The 19,308-nt window shown below is 37.5% G+C and overlaps 2 protein-coding genes across 2 annotated transcripts; both read right to left on the bottom strand.

The window, feature by feature from the left end:
• Positions 1-896: 896 nt before the first annotated feature.
• Positions 897-4,935, bottom strand: GCK72_000170 (uncharacterized protein; the record flags this gene model as incomplete). The annotated part of the gene is made up of 7 exons (XM_003093315.2): positions 897-1,001; positions 1,075-1,173; positions 1,638-2,288; positions 2,954-3,108; positions 3,158-3,317; positions 3,697-3,795; positions 4,765-4,935. The coding sequence occupies 7 exons, from the start codon at positions 4,933-4,935 to the stop codon at positions 897-899; spliced, it is 1,440 nt and encodes a 479-aa protein (XP_003093363.2).
• Positions 4,936-12,489: 7,554 nt separating this feature from the next.
• On the bottom strand, positions 12,490-18,836 carry GCK72_000171 (uncharacterized protein; the record flags this gene model as incomplete). The annotated part of the gene is made up of 13 exons (XM_003093296.2): positions 12,490-12,605; positions 12,651-12,723; positions 12,774-12,877; positions 12,927-13,082; positions 13,125-13,260; positions 13,876-14,074; positions 14,855-15,048; positions 15,355-15,525; positions 16,204-16,326; positions 16,387-16,462; positions 16,519-16,595; positions 17,429-17,682; positions 18,731-18,836. The coding sequence occupies 13 exons, from the start codon at positions 18,834-18,836 to the stop codon at positions 12,490-12,492; spliced, it is 1,785 nt and encodes a 594-aa protein (XP_003093344.2).
• Positions 18,837-19,308: the final 472 nt, after the last annotated feature.

The raw sequence follows: 19,308 nt of genomic DNA on the forward strand, positions 1-19,308 counted from the left end.
GACCAACTTTGAGAGTGTGCCATAGTAATTCTGAATGTCACACCATGAAAATTTTTAATGAATCATATAGTTTGAACGTAGAACTCCATTTTTGTAGTTGACAACTTTTTTGTACGGACACTCCCTAGAGAGTTATGGTCATTTTAAGGGGACAGTTCAAAAATCGCACTATTTTTCACTGAAATTGGTCGATTTAAGGGAGAAATTACTTTGTCAATATGTAACTTGCTAGGGAATGTCCGTACAAAAAAGTTGTCAACTACAAAAATGGAGCTCTATTTTTGATCTATATGATCCATTAAAAATCTACTTGATGGGACAATCAGTATTACCATGACACACTCTCAAAGTTGGATATTTTCAACTGAAAAAAACCAAAACTTAGAACACTTTTGAGCGGTACTGTAAATTCCAGGTCAAAAATCACAAACTTTTTTCCCCAACTCTGTTGTAATAATGATGAGAGACCAACGGGGAGTTGTTTCACCGAATCTCTTCACTTTTTTCCCTTTTCCTCCCACACTCGGATACTTCTGCGCATCCCCCATTTTTACCCTTTTTTTTTATCCCGTAATATTTGTTTATTGCGGTGCGGCGGTGCACTGTGTGTGTGCGTAAAAGTGTGTATGCCCCCCCAAAAAGTTTTCACTGTTTCTTAGATATCTTGGATATCCTTTGGGACTTAACATTTTTGGAAAAAAACTTTCAAATTTTTTATTAATTCAATATATTTATTAAGATTACTTCATACACACTATAAACTACATTTTTGCACCACAAAGAAAATTTTTCAACGAGTTTTTCAAAAAAAAATTAATTGAAAATTAAAGCCATTGACGTCAAGTAAGAATGAATACAAAGTGTCCAAAAACCGTAATAATGCAAGTGCGCTCCATCTAGACCTCCTGTTGTACCAAAAATCGTCCGTCACTATTCACGCGATGCGCCTTTTTCCTTAAATCGAGGGATGTCGCGTGCATTCTCGCCTCGATTGTTGTGTCCTGAAAAATATGCAAATGCGCTTTATGGGACTCAAAAAAAACAACAAAAATCCGAAAATTTGATTTGACCTACCGATGCAGGTTTCGGCATTTGAACTTTGAAGTGGTGAGATCCGGCTCGTACCGATGGTTTTCGAAGGTGGTGTTGGATGGTGCCAAGGGCTAGGATGGCCTGGAAAATTGAAATGAGTCTGGGGCGCCTAGGAAGCGTTTTTTCGAAAAAAAAAATTAGAAAAACTAAGTTTCTCAGACTTACAACTGCTCAAATTCAGAAAGAAATATACCATTGTGCTCAGAAAAAAATGCAAAAAATAACGAGACCACCTGGGGTTCGAACCCCGGTAGTGTGATTACTGGTGGGGCTCCTTACCAATTGAGCTATGCATGTCAGTGGTGGAAGTGGCGGCGACGCCAAGGCAGCCGGCGAGGAGGGCGGCGGCCGCCGCTCTTATCACAACTTTCGCCTATACGCCGCCTTCTCGCCCTTATAGCTCAGCTGGGTAGACCGCTGGACAGTAATCTCACTACCGGGGTTCGAACCCCAAGTGGTCCCAACATTTTTTGCTTCGTTTTGCGAGCATTTTGGTATATTTCTTTCCAAATTTGAGTGGTTCTAAGTGGGAGAAACACACTTACCAACTCGGTATCCTTCGGAATACTTCTCTGATTAGAACTTGTGAACGAGTGCACCGTATTCTGGTAGTCCTCCCCTTCCTGAGAGCTTCCCGACAAGAAAATTGTCTTTTTCCGGGGTGCCGGTGGGGACAAGGTGCCTGCAGAGTTCTTTGTTAATTGGCACTGATCATCGTCCTCTTCATCATCTTCTTCAGCTTCTTGAATCGCCACCTCCAGAATTTTGTCCAAATCATGGAGCACGTCTCGAAGTTTCTCAGGTGTCGACCCGAATTTCCGTGCCACCAATTCCACCAACTCCTTGACCGTCATCATCTGTCCGCCATACCAAATCTCGGCCTCTTCCGTGTCGGACATCTTCCTACCGTAATAGTGAATCCACTGGATGCCACGTTGCAATGGCGCGAAAAACATGAGCATCGTGGCCACGCCGGTGCATAGGTACAGTATGACAACGAGATACTGAAATACCCCATCGGGAGTCGGTGAGTAATCCCCGTAGCCTATTGTGGTGATGGAGATGAAGCTGAAGTAGAAGGCGTCGAGGAAGGGGAGCTCGTCGATCCAAAACGAGAATATTAGAGCTCCGATGAAGCAGTGAAGAGCTAGAAGGATTGCTGAGGTGGTCCACCGGAAATCTGAGTTGGGGTCGGGCTGAAATGGAGGAAACATTAAAAATCTTGAAATTTTGAATTCAGCGTGTCAAGACGATTCAAATAAGTATAGCCATGACCTATATTTGAAATGTTTGAAAAATTGACAAAAATGGGAAAAAAACGGGTAAAATTGAAAATTTTCAGAAATAGGTCATGATTATAGTCAATCAACCCGTCTTAACGCACTGATTTCAAAATTTTAAATTTTAAAGAGTTTGACTCAAATCTGGCTAAGTTATGCTCGTTTTTATGGAGCACAGGACTAAAAATGACCAAATCACCCCCGCTAAAAAGGGGAATAACTCTCTCAGATTTTTGTGAAACTTTTTAAAACTTAAAATTTCGACTTAAGCATGTCATGACGCTTCGAATGACTATAATCACGACCCGTTTCTGAATATTATAAATTTTCCCATTTTTAGCTCTGTGCTCCATAAAAACGGACGTAACTCGACCAGATTTGAGTTAAACTTCTTGAAACTTAAAAAATCGTAATCAACGCGTCAAGACGGTTTGAAATAGTATAATCATGACCTATTTCTGAAAATTTTTCAATTTTACCTTTTTTTGCCCATTTTTCGAAATTCGTAAAAGCTAGTCATGATTATACTCATTTTGAAGCTCTTGACATCCTGAGCTCAAATTTCATAATTTTAGACGTACCTTCTTACTAAAACTCCTATGAAACACATTGCACGCATCCACCACCAGCATCGTATTCCTTGCGATAGTCATGAAGAACAACGGAATTCCGACAGCACAATACCCAAGACAAATCCATTTTCCTTGAGTGGTGAAGGGTACCAAGTTACCGTAACCTGCAAAATTTAAAAAATTGAGTAAAAACTCGAAATTTTAGAGACCCACCTATCGTCGATAAAGTAGTGATACAAAATAGTAAACCATCTAGATAAGATGGTTCTTCGTTGCTCGCCGAGTTCTTGAGTTGGAAAAGATGGCTACCGAAAATGATGAAAGAAAGTAAGGCGGAATTGATGAGGCAGGTGATGATGAATGAGGAGATGGCCTAAAATGACGTTGTGTATACCAAAAAATATACCAAAATGCTCAGAAAAGAATGCAAAAAATAATGAGACCACTTGGGGTTCGAACCCCGGTAGTGAGATTTCTGGCCATCGGTCTACCCAGCTGAGCTATAGGTGCGAAAAGGCGGCGCGGCGGCGAAGGTTGTCATAAGAGTTCCGTCTCGCCGACTGCCACCTCCTCGCCGCCGCCGCCTCACTCACCCGCACCTATAGCTCAGCTGGGTAGACAGCTGATCAGAAATCTCACTACCGGGGTTCGAACCTCAAGTGGTCCCATTATTTTTTGCATTCTTTTCTGAGCACAATGGTATATCACACTTCCCTTAAAACCCCTCAAATTTCCGATAAGAGCGCACTTACCTCCTGCTTAACCCGTTTTTTGGGACAACACTTGTCCTGTTGAAACTGATCTCTCCAAATGTGATACGGACGGTCCAACCAGTTGGGTAATGTTCGTTTCTGTAATGGTTTCGTTGAAATTGTTTCGCTTTTTGGCTACAGATTGTAATGGGCTGCGCGCGCGTGAAGATTTATTAGTTTTTGGAGAATTGACCTATCAAATTAATGGTCATGTGAAGTATGATCACTTTAGAGATGAAAAGAGAAAAAATATTTTTAGAATGGTTATTGATTACTCACTTTCTTTCACTCTATATATAAACATTGGTTATCAAACAACGAACATGCTATCAAAAACAATCCGTCATGTGTGGCCTAGAAACCCAAAATTCGGCCACCAAACTTATATTTTCAAAATCAGCAAGTTAAGAGCTTTCTAATGAGTATAATCATGAGTAGGTTTGGAGAATTTCGAAAAATGGGCAAAAAAGGGTAAAACTTAAAATTTTTAGAAATAGCCCATGATTATACTTTTTCAAACCGTCTTGACGCCTTGATTTCAAATTTTTAAGTTTTAAACAGTTTTACTCAATTCTGGCTAAGTTATGCTTGTTTTTAAGGAACACAGTGCTAAAAATGGCAAATTTTAAAAATTTCAGCAATGGGTCGTGATTATAGTCATTTGAAGCGTCTTGACAAGATAAAGTCGAATTTTTGAGTTTTAGAAAGTTTCAAATAAAACCATTGAAGATATAGCCATTTTTCATGTAAAAAGTGCTGAGAAAAGACAAAAAATAACAAATTTTAAAGGCGCATATCTCAAAAGTGGGCGGAGCTATCAAAAAACTGTCAACTACAAAAATGAAGCCCTTAATGTTATCTACAAGAAAAACACAATTAGAAAATGCCTTAAACAACAAAAACCGCAAAAAATCGCTTTGAAATTTTCCCGAAATTTTTTTTTCTAAAAGTTTTAGATTTTTTTTGAAGTCTCATATCTCCGCCGCCTTCATAGCTATCCAAAAATTGTCAACTACAAAAATGATCCTTATTTTATGATCTACATGACCATACCCACCAAAACCTCACCTTCTCGCTATCCACCGTAATCCTGCGCCCGTTCTTCCGAATCAACCCGCATTTCTCCTCCTCGACAGTAATTTCGTCGGATTTTTCAAAATTTCCAAATTTTTCTGATTCGATTCCTTCCGGATTCAGAAAATTCTTATCGTTGGACACTCCCTCGTTGTGGGAACTCATGTTACCTGGAAAATGCAAAAATTGGCACAGAAAGACACCGGAAATAGGTAGAAATGTACAACAAACTAGATCAGGATCATAAAAAAGGGAAAATTTCAAAGAATTGATACTAAAATGTGTGTTTGCCCATGTCCAAACATGTACAAATGTCTTTTTGACCCCTCCCCCCTCTTCTCTCAAAAAATCAGAAATTTTAGGGTTTTAACTAGTCATCCCAATACAAAAAACGACCAGTAATTAGTTAGAGGAGATAGTAGCAAATTTGAGAGACGCAGACATACTAAGAACTGGTTTTTTTTCTTTTTTCTATTCAGAAAGTGTGAGAAAAACGAAAGAATGTACTTTCCATCTGCCTAATGGGATCTGTACGGGAGAAAGTTCGAGACGCCACGGGGCGAAATGATAAGAAATGTCAGAAATACCACGTGGGAGGTCAGGGGGACACGGTCAGAACAAAAACAGTTTAAAAAATCTGAGAAAATCGATATTTATAATTCATTTAATTTAAAAAACCTATTTTTTCCAAAAGTCCATATACTTACTTTGACACATCCCCTTGACCTCACTTTTCATCCAATTTTTTGTAAATTATATTTTTCTTGTAGATCAAACCCAGATCTTCATTTTTGTAGTTGACAACTTTTTTCTATCTCTTCACCCAACTGAGTTATGCGCCTTCAAAAATAGCCTATTTCCTAGGCGCGCGCGGTGAGAGGGCGAGGAGACGCAGAGAAGCGAGACGCCCTCCTCGTTTCGCACGCTCTCTCGCTCTCTCAAAGCGCGCTAACTTTGAGCTTCTGTATCTCAAAAGCGTGAAGAGATAGAAAAAAGTGGTCAACTACAAAAATGAAGATCTAGATTTGATCTACAAGGAAAATATAAATTCACAGTCTCCCAGACTCCGAGTAAGAACTGCAAGGAAATTTTTGATCTACCCTCATGGAACGAAAAATTTGAGAAATTAGCAGGTCTAAAACGTTATTACTTTAATTTTTAGCGTAAAGCTCCAGGTCAGAAGTAAGAAAATTTCAGTTTTAGAATTATTCTGAGAGCATTATCCAACCATTCAATCCAAAAAATCCTGGTTTTATATATTATTTCAGGTCGAGATGGCAATTTTTCATTTTGATTTCGGAAAAATCTACGGGATTTGTTCATTTCTCAATATTATCTAGCGAATGATAGCTCAAAACGTCCGCCGGAGATTTTTACACATTTCTGTAGGACGGTTTTTTAATTTACTCATTAGTTTTCGAGAAAATAACAAAAAATTGAAAGAAATTCGGAATTTGATCGATTTCTCGAAAACTAATGAGCTAATTGAGAAACCGTCCTACAGAAATGTGTAAAAATCTCCGGCGGACGTTTTGAGCTATCATTCGCTAGATAATATTGAGAAATGAACAAATCCCGTAGATTTTTCCGAAATCAAAATGAAAAATTGCCATTTCGACCTGAAATAATATATAAAACCAGGATTTTTTGGATTGAATGGTTGGATAATGCTCTCAGAATAATTCTAAAACTGAAATTTTCTTACTTCTGACCTTGAGCTTTACGCTAAAAATTAAAGTAATAACGTTTTAGACCTGCTAATTTCTCAAATTTTTCGTTTCATGAGGGTAGATCAAAAATTTCCTTGCAGTTCTTACTCGGAGTCTGGGAGACTGTGAAATTTGAAAAAATTGGATGGAAAGTAAGACCAGGAGGGCGTGTCGAAGTTGTGACAATTTTTCACATTTTTTCAAAAAAAAAATCTTGCATCTAAGGTTTCAATATTTCAAAATTAATAAAAACTTTATATAATAAGATATTTGGACACACAAACAGACACACAGACACACTCATGTACATATTGTCAAGTGGTCGCGCTGTTCTAATCGAATTTCAGTGTTTCTTTTCTTTTTCTTCCTGGTAGGGTCACTTAATTAGTAACCAGACAGTAAATTAGCACAACTTTCAATTTTGTTTTCACCACATGAAACTTGTTCAATTAATTAGTGAAATACTTAAGTGTTCTTACCTACATGAGGGAAATTTAAAAGTTTAATTTTCGAAACTTTCGAAACTATTCAACTGTCAATCAAGTCCAAATCTATATTGTTTGAGTAGATCAAACTTAGCACTTCATTTTTGTAATTGACAGTTTTTTAATAGCTCCGCCCACTTTTGAGATATACGCCTTTAAAGTCGCCAGCTTCTCTGCGCTTCCCGATCTTACCAGGAGTTGGCTGTCTTTAAAGGCGCATATCTCCAAAGTGGGCGGAGCTATCAAAAAGTTGTCAACTACAAAAATGAAGGTCTAGGTTTGATCTATCAGAAAAATATACATTGGGGACACCTGGAATACAATTTGACACCAAGGGGACATGTCAAAGTTGTGGTTTAAAAAAACTAATGCAAAAAAATTTTTTTTGAAGTTTTTTTTCAACAATTTTTCTTCAAGCCTTAATTGCACAGTGACGACTAAACTTAATATTTCAAGTTGAACTAACCTGCATTTGTTTCTTCTTTGTTTTCTGATGAGTCTTCTGATGGAGAACGTCTCTGAAGTACCTGAAGTAGTGGGCACCTGAAAAATACTCAAAAAAAATTATCAATTAAAAAAGAAAATTTTTGGCGCCAAAAAAAGTAATCGAACACAAGAAGAAGATAATTCTGCAAAAATGAAGACAAGTGTCGTGTCTTTTGATATCTTTTGACACTTTATCATCGGACACCGTATCTCTCCCCCCACTTCCGAATCAAAAAGTGAGAAGATGGCTAAATATAGCCAAACTAGAGTGAAGATAAAGATTTATTGGAAAAATGAAAAGAAAAACGAGAAAATGAGAAAAATGCAAAAGTTTAGGCGGTTTTAGACGGTTTTCTTATGGTGGAGAGTGAGAGAGTGAGAGACGCAGAGAATCAGAGAGAGAGAGGAAGGGGAAGGGAGGGACAAAGGTAGTTATGATTAATATATTATTTTAATGAGAGAAACAAAAAAATTGACATTTTATTACTAAAAATGACGAAAAAACACTGGGGAAATAATTTATATTTCTGAAAAAATTGAAAGTTTGAGATTTTACGTTATGGGATGGCCTAGAAACTTAAAATTCGGCCACCAAATTTATATTTTTGAAATCAGCAAGTTAAGAGCTGCAAAATGAGTATAATCATCGCTAGGTTTAGTGAATTTCGAAAAATGGGCAAAAAAAGGTGGAATTGCAAACTTTCAGAAATATGCCATGATTATAGTCAATCAAGCCGTATTGACGCGCTGATTTCAAATTTGTCATTTTCAAAATTTTTGAATTAAATCTGGCTGAGTTATGTTAGTTTTTATGGGAACCAGAGTGAAGGGACGCTCCTCTTTACCCTGATATGGTCTAGATCCTCGAAATTCGACCACCAAACTTATATTTTTAGAATCAGCAAGTTAGGAGCTTTCAAATAAATATAATCATGGCTAGGTCTGAAGAATTTCGAAAAATAGGCAAAAAAGCGGGCAAAAAAGGTAAAATTACAAATTCTTCAAAAATTGGCCAGACTTATACTTATTCAAACCGTCTTGACGCGCTGATTACAAATTTCTACATTTCAACAAGTTTGACTCAAATCTGGCTGAGTTATGTTCGTTTTTATGGGAACCAGAGTGAAGGGACACTTCTCTTTACCCTGATATGGCCCAGAAACCCAAAATTCGGCCACCAAATTCATATTTTTGGAATCAACAAGTTAAGAGCTTTCAAATGAATATAATCATGGCTAGGTTTGAAGAATTTCGAAAAATGGGCAGAAAAGGGTAAAATTGAAAATTTTTAGAAATGGGCCATGATTATACTTTTTTAATTCGTCGTGACACGCTGATTACAAATTTTTACATTTCAAGAAGTTTGACTCAAATCTGGAAGAGTTATGCTCGTTTTTATGAAGCACCGTAGTGATTATAGTCATTCGAAGCGTTTTGACAAGTTGTAGTCAATTTACTGAGTTTTTGTAAGTTTCAGATAAAACTATTAGTCATTTTAAAATGTTAAAATGATAAAAGTGCAGAAAAAAGTAAAAAATAATATATTTAAAAAACGAGAATAAAAAATTAAAAGTAAGATTTAATCGAATTTATATGTTTGGACACACCACAAAGAATATCATAAAGTGTGGAAACAGTACGGAATGATTTTTGGTGCATGACCATTCCGATGGGATGCAAATACGCTCTACTGCTCAACTTAGAAGTTTTTTTTGCACCGGTTCATCATCTATGAACCCATGATCCTTATGTATACTGGTTCCCAAAGAAAATGCAGACATCAAAGCATACCGACACCCACGTGCACTTACTATGAAAATGAACGATTTGATGAAAACCAGCAAAGGAAAAAGAAACGAGAGAAAATTAGACGCTCCCACAACGGACACCTGCCTGGACAGCTAACTGAGGCATATGAACATATGTGTTCTGTCCTTGAACCATTAGTCTAGACAACAATACATACACTGATCAGACATTGGTTGGTTCTGGAGGTCAGAAGTGAAACTTTTTGGGAAAACTTAAAACGGGCTGGGACGGGCCGAAATTGACCCGTGCCCGGGGCGCAATTTTACAAGTTTGGTTCTGGGAAAGTTGCTCAGGTAGCAAGGAAAAAAACTTTGCCCAAAAACATTATCATATTCAATTTGATCATGGTTTGTTTATAAAACTGCGGCTGGCCTCTAAGTGTTATTTCTGGCACCGTCTCAGGTTACATTGGAAGTCAAAGTGATATATAAAAAGTTGAGAAGATATATGTAAGTATCTATTCTAATTTCAGGGCGATTATCTGAAATTCTAAGTTATCTAGCGCGATTCTGAATTGAAAAACTATTGCGATCATATTCAATTTTACTGCTGCTGGATTTTTCTTAACCTGTCACTTGTTTCTCGTGTAAAATATTTTCCGATGTTTCAAAACTGAAATCAAATTGGGTGGAGCTTTTCAAGTTCTGTAACTTCGTCAAAATCAAAATCGTTTGACTTTACCAATACGTTTAACCATTTTAAGTTAGTTCTAACTTGTATCAGTTTTATTTATGACAGTCCTGGTTAGAGCAGCATCTCATGTTTCTAGTAATCATACAAAAATAAAATAAAGTCAAGTGATTGAAACCTGGAGCATCTAAACGATGATTGGCAGGACCGAATTCACAGCTGGAACTGGTGATATGAGGGGTTATAAAGGAGGAATATGTAGTTTTTATAGAAGGCCCAGGGTTAAGTTTTGTACATGTTTGAACCCAATGCAGCTGCGGTTCCTGTTTAAAAAAGCATCGGCCACCTGCACTTAAGTAAATCCGGGCCGACACGGGCCGGCGCGTAACTCCCTTAAAACTCAATATCATGAGCTGAAAAATATACCAAAATGTAGATCTCGACGAGTTCTATCTCTGTGACTTAATACGGGCCGGATGGCTATTCATTAATGTGCCACGGGCCGGGAAAAAGAGCCAAAAAACGCGAAAAATGGTCAAAAAAGCCATTCTAGCCCGGCCCGCGGCATATTAACAAATAGACATCCGGCCCGTAGTGTCACGGAGATAGAACTCGTCGAGATCTACATTTTCGTATATTTTGGAGCTCATAATATTGAGTTTCAAGGAAGTAACGGGCCGGCCCGTTTCGGCCCGGTTTGCAAGTATGGTTTTTAGTGAAAAATAGCCAACTTTGAAAGTGTATTTCGATCTCACTTCTAATCTCATAATGTTACTAACCAAAATCTTTGTTTCATGTTACTAGGGAAAGTCATGGAACCTGTATTATTGGAAAACTGAAAACGCTGATTCCAAATATATTCAGTTTTTGCCGAAGAGGCCTTATTTTCAATAAAAACGGGATCAAAGTTCAGGAATTGAGTATATATTTAGAATCAGCGTTTTTCCAGGTTTTCAATAATATATGTGACATCTGATAACTCCAATTTGCGTCTAGGCCATTCCCTACCAAGAACATATGTTCTAAATTTCTGTCTCTCCCAAAACGAAACATCTGTTGTCACCACAAAATAAAAAATTTCGATTCAAACTACAAAAAGCCGCCACAACATAATCTTAACGCATCTTTCAACAAGATGACTCACCAGCAAAAAAAAACTATCAACATTTTCGAAAATCATATGTTTCCATTTTTCAAAAAGATAAAATAACACGCCGCAATTTTCCAGGTCATTTGGTGTCAAAGAAGAAGGTGTCACATCGAATTAAATTCAAAATCTCCGAAAGTGTCGAAAAGTGTCGTCGCCTGTGGCTTCATTGATAAAAGAAGAAGAAGACGTGAATGACGTCATCTGAGAGAGAGAGAGAGAAACAGAGAATTCAGACAAAAGAAAAAGAAAAAAGAGGAAACGGTATGGTCAGTGAGGTGTGTAATGCATTTTTCTTTTGCTGAAAACTTTTTTCTGAAAACCGGAAATTCTGAAAGAGGGGGAGGTTTTTAAAAACAATTTATAAAGTGGATTTATATTTATCAGAAAAACATTTTTGAAAATGAAAAAAAATTCTTCACTTCATTCGAATCAATTCCAAAAATGTGCTGTTTCGGACAATTCGTCGGGAACATCTGGCCGCCAGCTGTTGTCTGAAAAGGGTTTTTTTTAGAAAATGCGCTCCATTGAGAATGGTGGTGGTGTACTCCTCGTGGACAAGGTGTATTAACACGGCATGCTTCTTACAACCGCGCTCTACCGAATCCGCGAGAAAATTATGTGCGAAATTGAGAGACGCAGAGGAAACGAGACATTTTTCAAGGGGGTTTCGGTGGAGCGCAAGTTGTAAGGAAATCGGAAATCAAAAAATCCCGTCAAATTTTTCATTAGAACGCAAAACTCATAAAAATTTACGCAATCTTTGACCCATCACCACTGACTCAGTTTTCATCCAATTTTTCAAAATTTACAATTTTCTTGTAGATCAAATTTAGCTCTCCATTTTTGTAGTTGACGACTTTTCTCTATCTCTTCACGCTTTTAAGATACAGAGAGTCAAAGTTTGCGGGACGAGAGAGTGTGCGAAACGAGGAGGGTGTCTCGTTTCTCTGCGTCTCCTCCCCTTACCTCTTATCTTTAAAGGCGCATATCTCAAAAACGTGAATAGCTATCAAAAAGTTGTCAACTACAAAAATGTAGCTCTGAATTTGATCTATGCAACCAATATAAATTTGTTACGGTAGGATGTTTCAGGACACCGTGATAAAAGTCAGTTCTTATCCAATTCCCAAAATTTTTGACTCATATTAAAGATAAAATCTAGTTCTTTATTTTTGTAGTGAACAACTTTTTTCTAGCTATTCACGCTATTGAGTTATGTGCTTTTAAAGATAGCCTTCTTCCAAGGCGCGCGCGGGGAGAGGGGAAGAGACACAGAGAAGCGAGACACCCTCCTCGTTCAGCACGCTCTCTCGCCCTCTACGAGCAAGCTAACTTTGACGCTCTGTATCTCAAAAGCGTGAAAAGCTATCAAAAAACTTCCAACTACAAAAATGTAGCCCTATTTCTGCTCTACAAGAAAAAAGTAAATTTTGCAATTTTAGACCAATACTCACTGCGTGACACAAGTATTACACGACCGTCTACAATTCTCCGGCATCCACTTATTCTTTCCACACTCGCCACGTCTCGCCCACGCCGCACAGTCGGTGTGGTAGTCCGCACATGCTGGAAGAACAAAAACGTGCCTAGAATTTTCAAGGCCATACTTACGTCCATACACATAATTCGGGCGGCACACTCCACAGCTGACTTTGCATTGACACGTCATGTACGTCGGGTTGGACTGAAAAAAAATTGGTGGCCTAGAATTCTCCGGAATTTTCTAGGCCATACCTGACACTGTCCACGTTGCGCCCATATTGGGCAACACTGGTCCTCGTTATAACACATTGGGGAGTCACATGGAGTGTTCTGAGAGGCTGGCGCTTGGGTGACCGCTGAAAACTCAAAATTATCGATTTTTTATAGATTTTTAAAGGCGCATACCGATATTATCCGTTCCACCCCCGCCACACGTCACCGCTCGTGACCGCCCGCATTTCTGGCAAGATTTTCTGCAATTTTCAGACATCCACAACGGATTTTTGTTGCACTCGCCGGATCGTGACCACTGCGCACAGTTGCTATGACGGTCAGAGCATTCTGGAACTTTAAATTAAAAAATCTAAAAAATTTGGCATTTACCCTCATTAATATTATAATTTGGTGTACACTGATTGCAGGACGCCTTGCACCAAACATTCATATAGACCGGATTCTTTCGACATTCTCCCTTGGTCGCCCAAGGACCGCAACACTCGTTTTCGTTGAAGCAAGACGTCTGGAAAGTGTAGATTATCTGGTAGATCAAATTGAGGGCTACATTTTTGTAGTTGATAACTTTCTGATAGCTATTCACCCTTTTGAGATATGCGCTTTTAAAGATAAAACTCGAAACTCCGTATGCCTACTTTGACATGTCCCCTTGGTGTCACTTATTGTCCCAGGTGTCTTAAATTTATGTTTTTCTTGTAGATCAAATCCAGATCTTCATTTTTGCAGTTGACAACTTTTTGATAGCTCTCGACGCTTTTGAGATATGCACCTTTAAAGTTAACCTACTTCCACAGTGAGCGCGGAGAGAGAGGAGGAGACGCAGAGAAGCCAGGCACCCTCCTCGTTTCACACACTCTCTCGCTCTCCCTCAGCACGCTAACTTTGAGCGTCTGTATCTCAAAAGTGTGAATAGCTATTAAAAAGTTATCAACTACAAAAATGTAGTCCTTGACTTGATCTGCAAGGAAAATGTAAATTTGTAAAATTTGGACAAAAACTAAGTCCATGGCAACGTTCCAAAGTTGACCGATTTTTCAACTTTGAAAGGCTTTCTTGATGTCAATTTTGAGCAGATTTCTATTTTCTTTTTTGATTTTTGATTTAATTTTTCAAATCCTACCTGCACCGTAACCACCGGCTTTGTCGGTTGAATAGTGGGTGGTGGTGTGACGGTAGGTGACACGGCGACACACTTTCCCGCCTGACAGCTACCCTCATAACACGCTGGTTCTCCATTCTTAAAACTGGCACAGTTCCCGCCAGGTTTCAGCCGTGCGGCACATCTTGGGGCGCCGTGTGATTTGTCGCAGAACAGGTATCTGAACAATATTAAAAAATTTGGTCAATTCCAGGTATAATGGTTTAACTTTTTCCACAGTTTCAAAATTTTAAGTTTTGCGTTTTTTTTTTTTTGAAAACAATTTATTACATGTTGTTGAAAAAGTCAAGAGCTATTTAACAATGCAGAAATAATAAATACAGGTTTAATCTCGGCTGAAAAACCGCGGTTTCAAGTAAAGTAATTTTTAAGGGGTTTTTCGAAAATTTTGGTTTTTTTTACTCTTTATTTCTGCATCAAAAACATACATATTACAACATTTTTTGTAGATATTTTGTAGTGAAATTCAAGAGCTATTTTTTGGTATAAAAATAGCAAAACTCGGTTGACAACAGGCTGAGAAAAGTACCAAAAATGGGATTTTTAAGGATTTCGTCAAAAATTCGTGATTTTCCACGAGGACTACACGAAGTTTCGGTTCTAATGACTCAAGAATCAAATTCCGCTACCTACTACGTACAGGGTCATAGAACGTTTATTCGAAGGATTTGCGCTTCATTAAAATTAGCGCGAAATTCAACAAGAAAAAAAGATATTTTTGGTAGTTTTTTTTTTAAATTTTGGTGTCTTCTACCCCATATTTCAGCATCAAAAATATTCTTAATGCAACATTTTTTGTATTATCATATTGCAAAATTCAATAGCTATCGTTTAGTATAAAAATCAAAAGATTTGGTCAATTCCAGGCTGTGCAAAAAGTACTACACTTGAAAAAAAATTTCTTTTTTTTTCAATTTCAATTTTTTCTATTATAACTCACGGCGATCCACACGTCGGTCCCGCATTACAACTGGGTCTCGGCGCGAATGTGTACAAGTTATCCGTGTACATATTGCTCAATCCATCCGCGTTTCTCATCGGAGTGAATGGTCGCATGAAGGCTGCTCGGAAGTGGTGCTCACTGCTACACAACTTATTGTCAGCGGGGTACGCGGTCTCACGTGTTGCGCGGGTCTGAAAAAAGAAATCAATCGATAATTTTTATATTCATCTTAAAGAGCAAGTTTCGACGATGCTAATAGTTTTTGAATGTATTTAAAATGTTGTGTTTTGCGGGAGTTATGACTATTTAAAGTTTATGGCTTAGTTTTCACAAGAATTTGGATTTCTAGGCCATCAAATTTATTTAATAGAGTGAAATTCGACAATTCCAGTGGTGTTTTCAAATTATGAAAATGTGATGATGGCCTAGAAATCCAAAAGTGGTGGAAACTTAGGTCACCAAATATTTTTTGGCCTACACATTTTCCTGTGATCTACCTGCTTCGTCTGTCGGTACTGTTCCCATAACAAGTCGACGAATGAGTGATGCATCCAGAATATCGGGTCATTCGCGGCGGTAGACGTCTCAAGCATGTCTCCGCCCACATAAATATGCGGGTTACCATGTGTGTACTCGGGCACGTTGAAGTTCGGTTGGTATGGACAACCCTGGAAAAAAAAGTTTTTTAAAAAGTTTTTTTTTGAAAATTCGATTTTGGTGAAGCTTTTGTTAGTTTATATTAATTTTTAATGATTTTTACTAATGCATTGAAATTGTCTAAAAAACGCTCAAAAATTGCTCAAAAAACTCAAAATCCGAAAATCTCGTCGTGTACTCCTCGTGGACAAGTTGAAATTTTTTTTTTGAAAAATTCGGTTTGCTGATCTTCTGCGGTTTTTGCTGATTCATGTTAATTTTAATGATTTTTGCTAACAAATTTGATTGAAACCAGTCATTTTCTGCATAAAAAACTTAAAAATACGAAAATTGCGCCGTGTACTCCTCGTGGACAAGTCAACACTTGAAAATTGGATTTTTCATAGTTTTTAAACAATTTTCCGATGAGAAATAAAGTTTTGAGACAAATTCTTACTGTCTCCATAAAAATCGCTCAAAAATGACTGAAACAAAAAAAGTGGGCCGTGTACTCCCCGTGGACAAGTTGAAATTTTTTTGAATAGTCGATTTTTGTTAATTTTTGCTAGCTTATCTTAATTTTTAATGATTTTTACTAATAAATTTGATTATAAATAGTGATTTTCAGCAAAAAAAACTCAAATTCCAAAAATCTCGTTGTGTACTCCTCGTGGACAAGTTAAAATTTTTTTTGATCTACAATAACATACCCTCTGTGGCGCCGAGAAGGCTAACACTTGTGCGATATCCGATTGTCCCATCATCGTATTAATCTCATCCTCCGAGTATCCTTTCCCCTGAGCGGCCACCGCCCGGGTTATGGTAGCCTTGTTCTGAAATTCAAAAAAAAATTTTTTTTTTAAAAATTCAAAAAAAAAATTTTTTTATGCCACCTCAATAGTCCGCCAACTTCTGAATGGGCCATTGGTGACGGAGCCGGTAGGGTCGCCCATAAACTCGTTGGTCCATCTGAAAAAGAAAAAAAGGACATCCGGACACACCGACAGACAGACAGACAGACTTACAAAATCGAGTCCTTAGAATCTGGAAGATTCTGATCGAGTGTGGAGTCCCAGTAGGGTAAATGGAGGGACGGGTCGACCTGGAAGAGAAATTTGTTGAGTGGTGGCCTAGAAAATGTAGAACTTTTTTCTAGGCCATCACACAACTGTGGGAATTTTTAATTTTTTTTTGTTGAAATTTTTGGAAAAAAATTTAACAAATTTTTTTTGGAAGCCTATATTTCAAAAGCGTGAGTTGCTAGGAAAAAGGTGTCAACTACAAAAATGAAGATCTGGAGTTGATCTACAAAACATATATAAATTTGATCTACCAGAACATCTCACTTGGTTGGAACACAAGTTCAAAGTAATTTTTTAAAACGTGGTGTTAAGAACATTTGTAGCGTTTTAAAATTTTAAAATTTATATTCATCGTGTAGATCAAATCTAGCTCTCCATTTTTGTAGTTGACAACTTTTCGATAGCTATTCACGTTTTCGAGATATGCGCCTAGAAAGATTGAGAGGCGAGAGAGTGTGCGAAACGAGGAGGGCGTCTCGCTTCTCTGCGTCTCTCCCCCTTTTCCCGCGCGCGCATTGGAAATAGGCTATTTTTAAAGGCGCATATCTCAAAAGCGTGAAGAGCTATCAAAAAGTTGTCAACTACAAAAATGAAGATCTGGAGTTGATCTACCAGAAAAATAAAAATTTGGGATTGTTGGGACAAAAGGTGACACCAAGGGGACATGTAAAAGTAGGTGAATATTTAGTAAAATTTTGAAAAATACAGACTTTGGACGCTTATATCTCAAAAGCGTGAATAGCTATCAAAAAGTTGCCAACTACAAAAATGAAGATTTGGAGTTGATCTACAAGAAAAATAAAAATTTAAAAAAATTAGATAAAAATTGAGGCCAAGGGGGGACATTTCTAACCTGTCGAATCAAAAACTCCATTCTCTTCACAAACTCCCTATGCCATGGCAAGAAGGCGGGTCCAGAATGGGCGGCGCCACTTTCTGCATACTGTGCGTGTACTCGGGACAGTCTATCGTATTCTCCATTCGACTTAAGGGTTCTGAGTGCTTGATGAAGACGATTCCGTTCGTCTTCCGACAGCATACGGTACTCTTTACGGACCACTTTTCCAAGGGGACGACCTTGGACCACACAGTTTGAGCCGCCCGTTCCTGAATTTTCAGTTTCTTTGATTCGGAAGTGTGACAAGCTTGTGTACTCCTCGTGGACAAGTTGAATTTTTTTTGTCTTGAAAATTCGATTTTCCAGATTCTCTATGGTCTTTAGCTGGTTTATGTTAATTTTTAATGATTTTTGATGATTTTTACTAATACATTTGAGTTAAAATCATCATTTTTAACATAAAACTCAAAAATCTAGAAATCGCGCCGTGTACTCCTCGTGGACAAGTCAAAACTTGAAAATTTCGATTTTTAATAGTTTTTTTTTTTGTGATTTTCAATGCAACATGCATTTTCGGAAAGATTTTTACATTTTTAAGTAAAAAATTGCAAGAAAAAATTCAAAAAATGAATAAAATCAGAGAATCTCGCCGTGTACTCCTCGTGGACAAGTTGAAATTTTAGAAATCGAATTTTCGATAGGGTTTTGCTGATTTTTTCTCTATTTTTTGTTTGAATTAACAGATTTTCAGACTAAATTGAGTATTTTAATGAAAAACTTTCAAAGATATTGCAAATAATGACAAACAATTTCTGATTTTTCAAATTTCCACTTGTCCACGAGGAGTACACTACGCGACCTTCTGATTTTGCTCAAATTTTTACTTAAAAATGTTAAAAACTTGCCGAATATGAATATTCCATCAAAAAACAACAAAAAAAAACATAAAAACCACTCAAAAATCCAGTTTTCAAGTTTTCACTCTTGTCCACGAGGAGTACACGGCAAGATTTTCGGATTTTTGAGTTTTTATCTTAAAAATAATTATTTTTAATAGAAATTGTAAGTAAAAATCATTCAAAACAGGCGAAACCATAGAAAATCAGCAAAATCGAATTTTCAAAAAAAAAGTTTCACTTGTCCACGAGGAGTACACGACTGCTTTTCTTGGATTGAGTGGTTTTTCACTGTTTTTCAACTCAAAATCCACTAAAAACCATTAAAACTCATTTTAAACCTTCAACAAAGTGTCAAATCAGTGTCACTTTAAAACGCACGCGACGCGGCCGCGTCGCGTCACTCTTTTATCAATCTTACCTCTAAAAAAGACGCATAAACACGCGATATCCATACATTGAAACACGTTACTTGCAATCGGTGAGAATTCTGCAGCCATCGCTTTTCCAGCGATTCCAGGCGTCATCACGTCCGCTGACAGCGACGGGGTAGCCTACAAACGCGCTCTAATGATAAAACTTGTGCGGTGGAGCGTATTTGCTTACTCTCGCTTTCTGATCCCATCGCTGAATCTGGTTGCACATAATACGGATTGCAGCGGTGGGTGCTTTGGAGCAATCGAGTTGGGCAGTGGTGTCAGGGATAAAGTATAAGAGAAATAAAGAAAAAATTAATATTTTTCTCATTTTTAGTACTTATTGATAATAAGTCAGTAGTAGATCTAAAACTGAAGAAAAAAAAAGTTTCCACAATTTTTTTGTTACGTTGTAATTTTTTTTGTTGTTGATGGTGGTGATAGTGGAACGCCTTCATTTTCAGGGAACCAGTTTTGATGGAATGTGTTAAGAAAACAAAAAAAATGAACATAATAAAGAAATAAACAACAAATGCATCTAGATACATGACAGAAATTTCGAAAAAGTTTCACTTATATATTT

The sequence above is a fragment of the Caenorhabditis remanei genome, chromosome I (genome assembly GCF_010183535.1).
Source record: "Caenorhabditis remanei strain PX506 chromosome I, whole genome shotgun sequence".
Classification (NCBI taxonomy): Eukaryota; Metazoa; Nematoda; class Chromadorea; order Rhabditida; family Rhabditidae; genus Caenorhabditis; species Caenorhabditis remanei.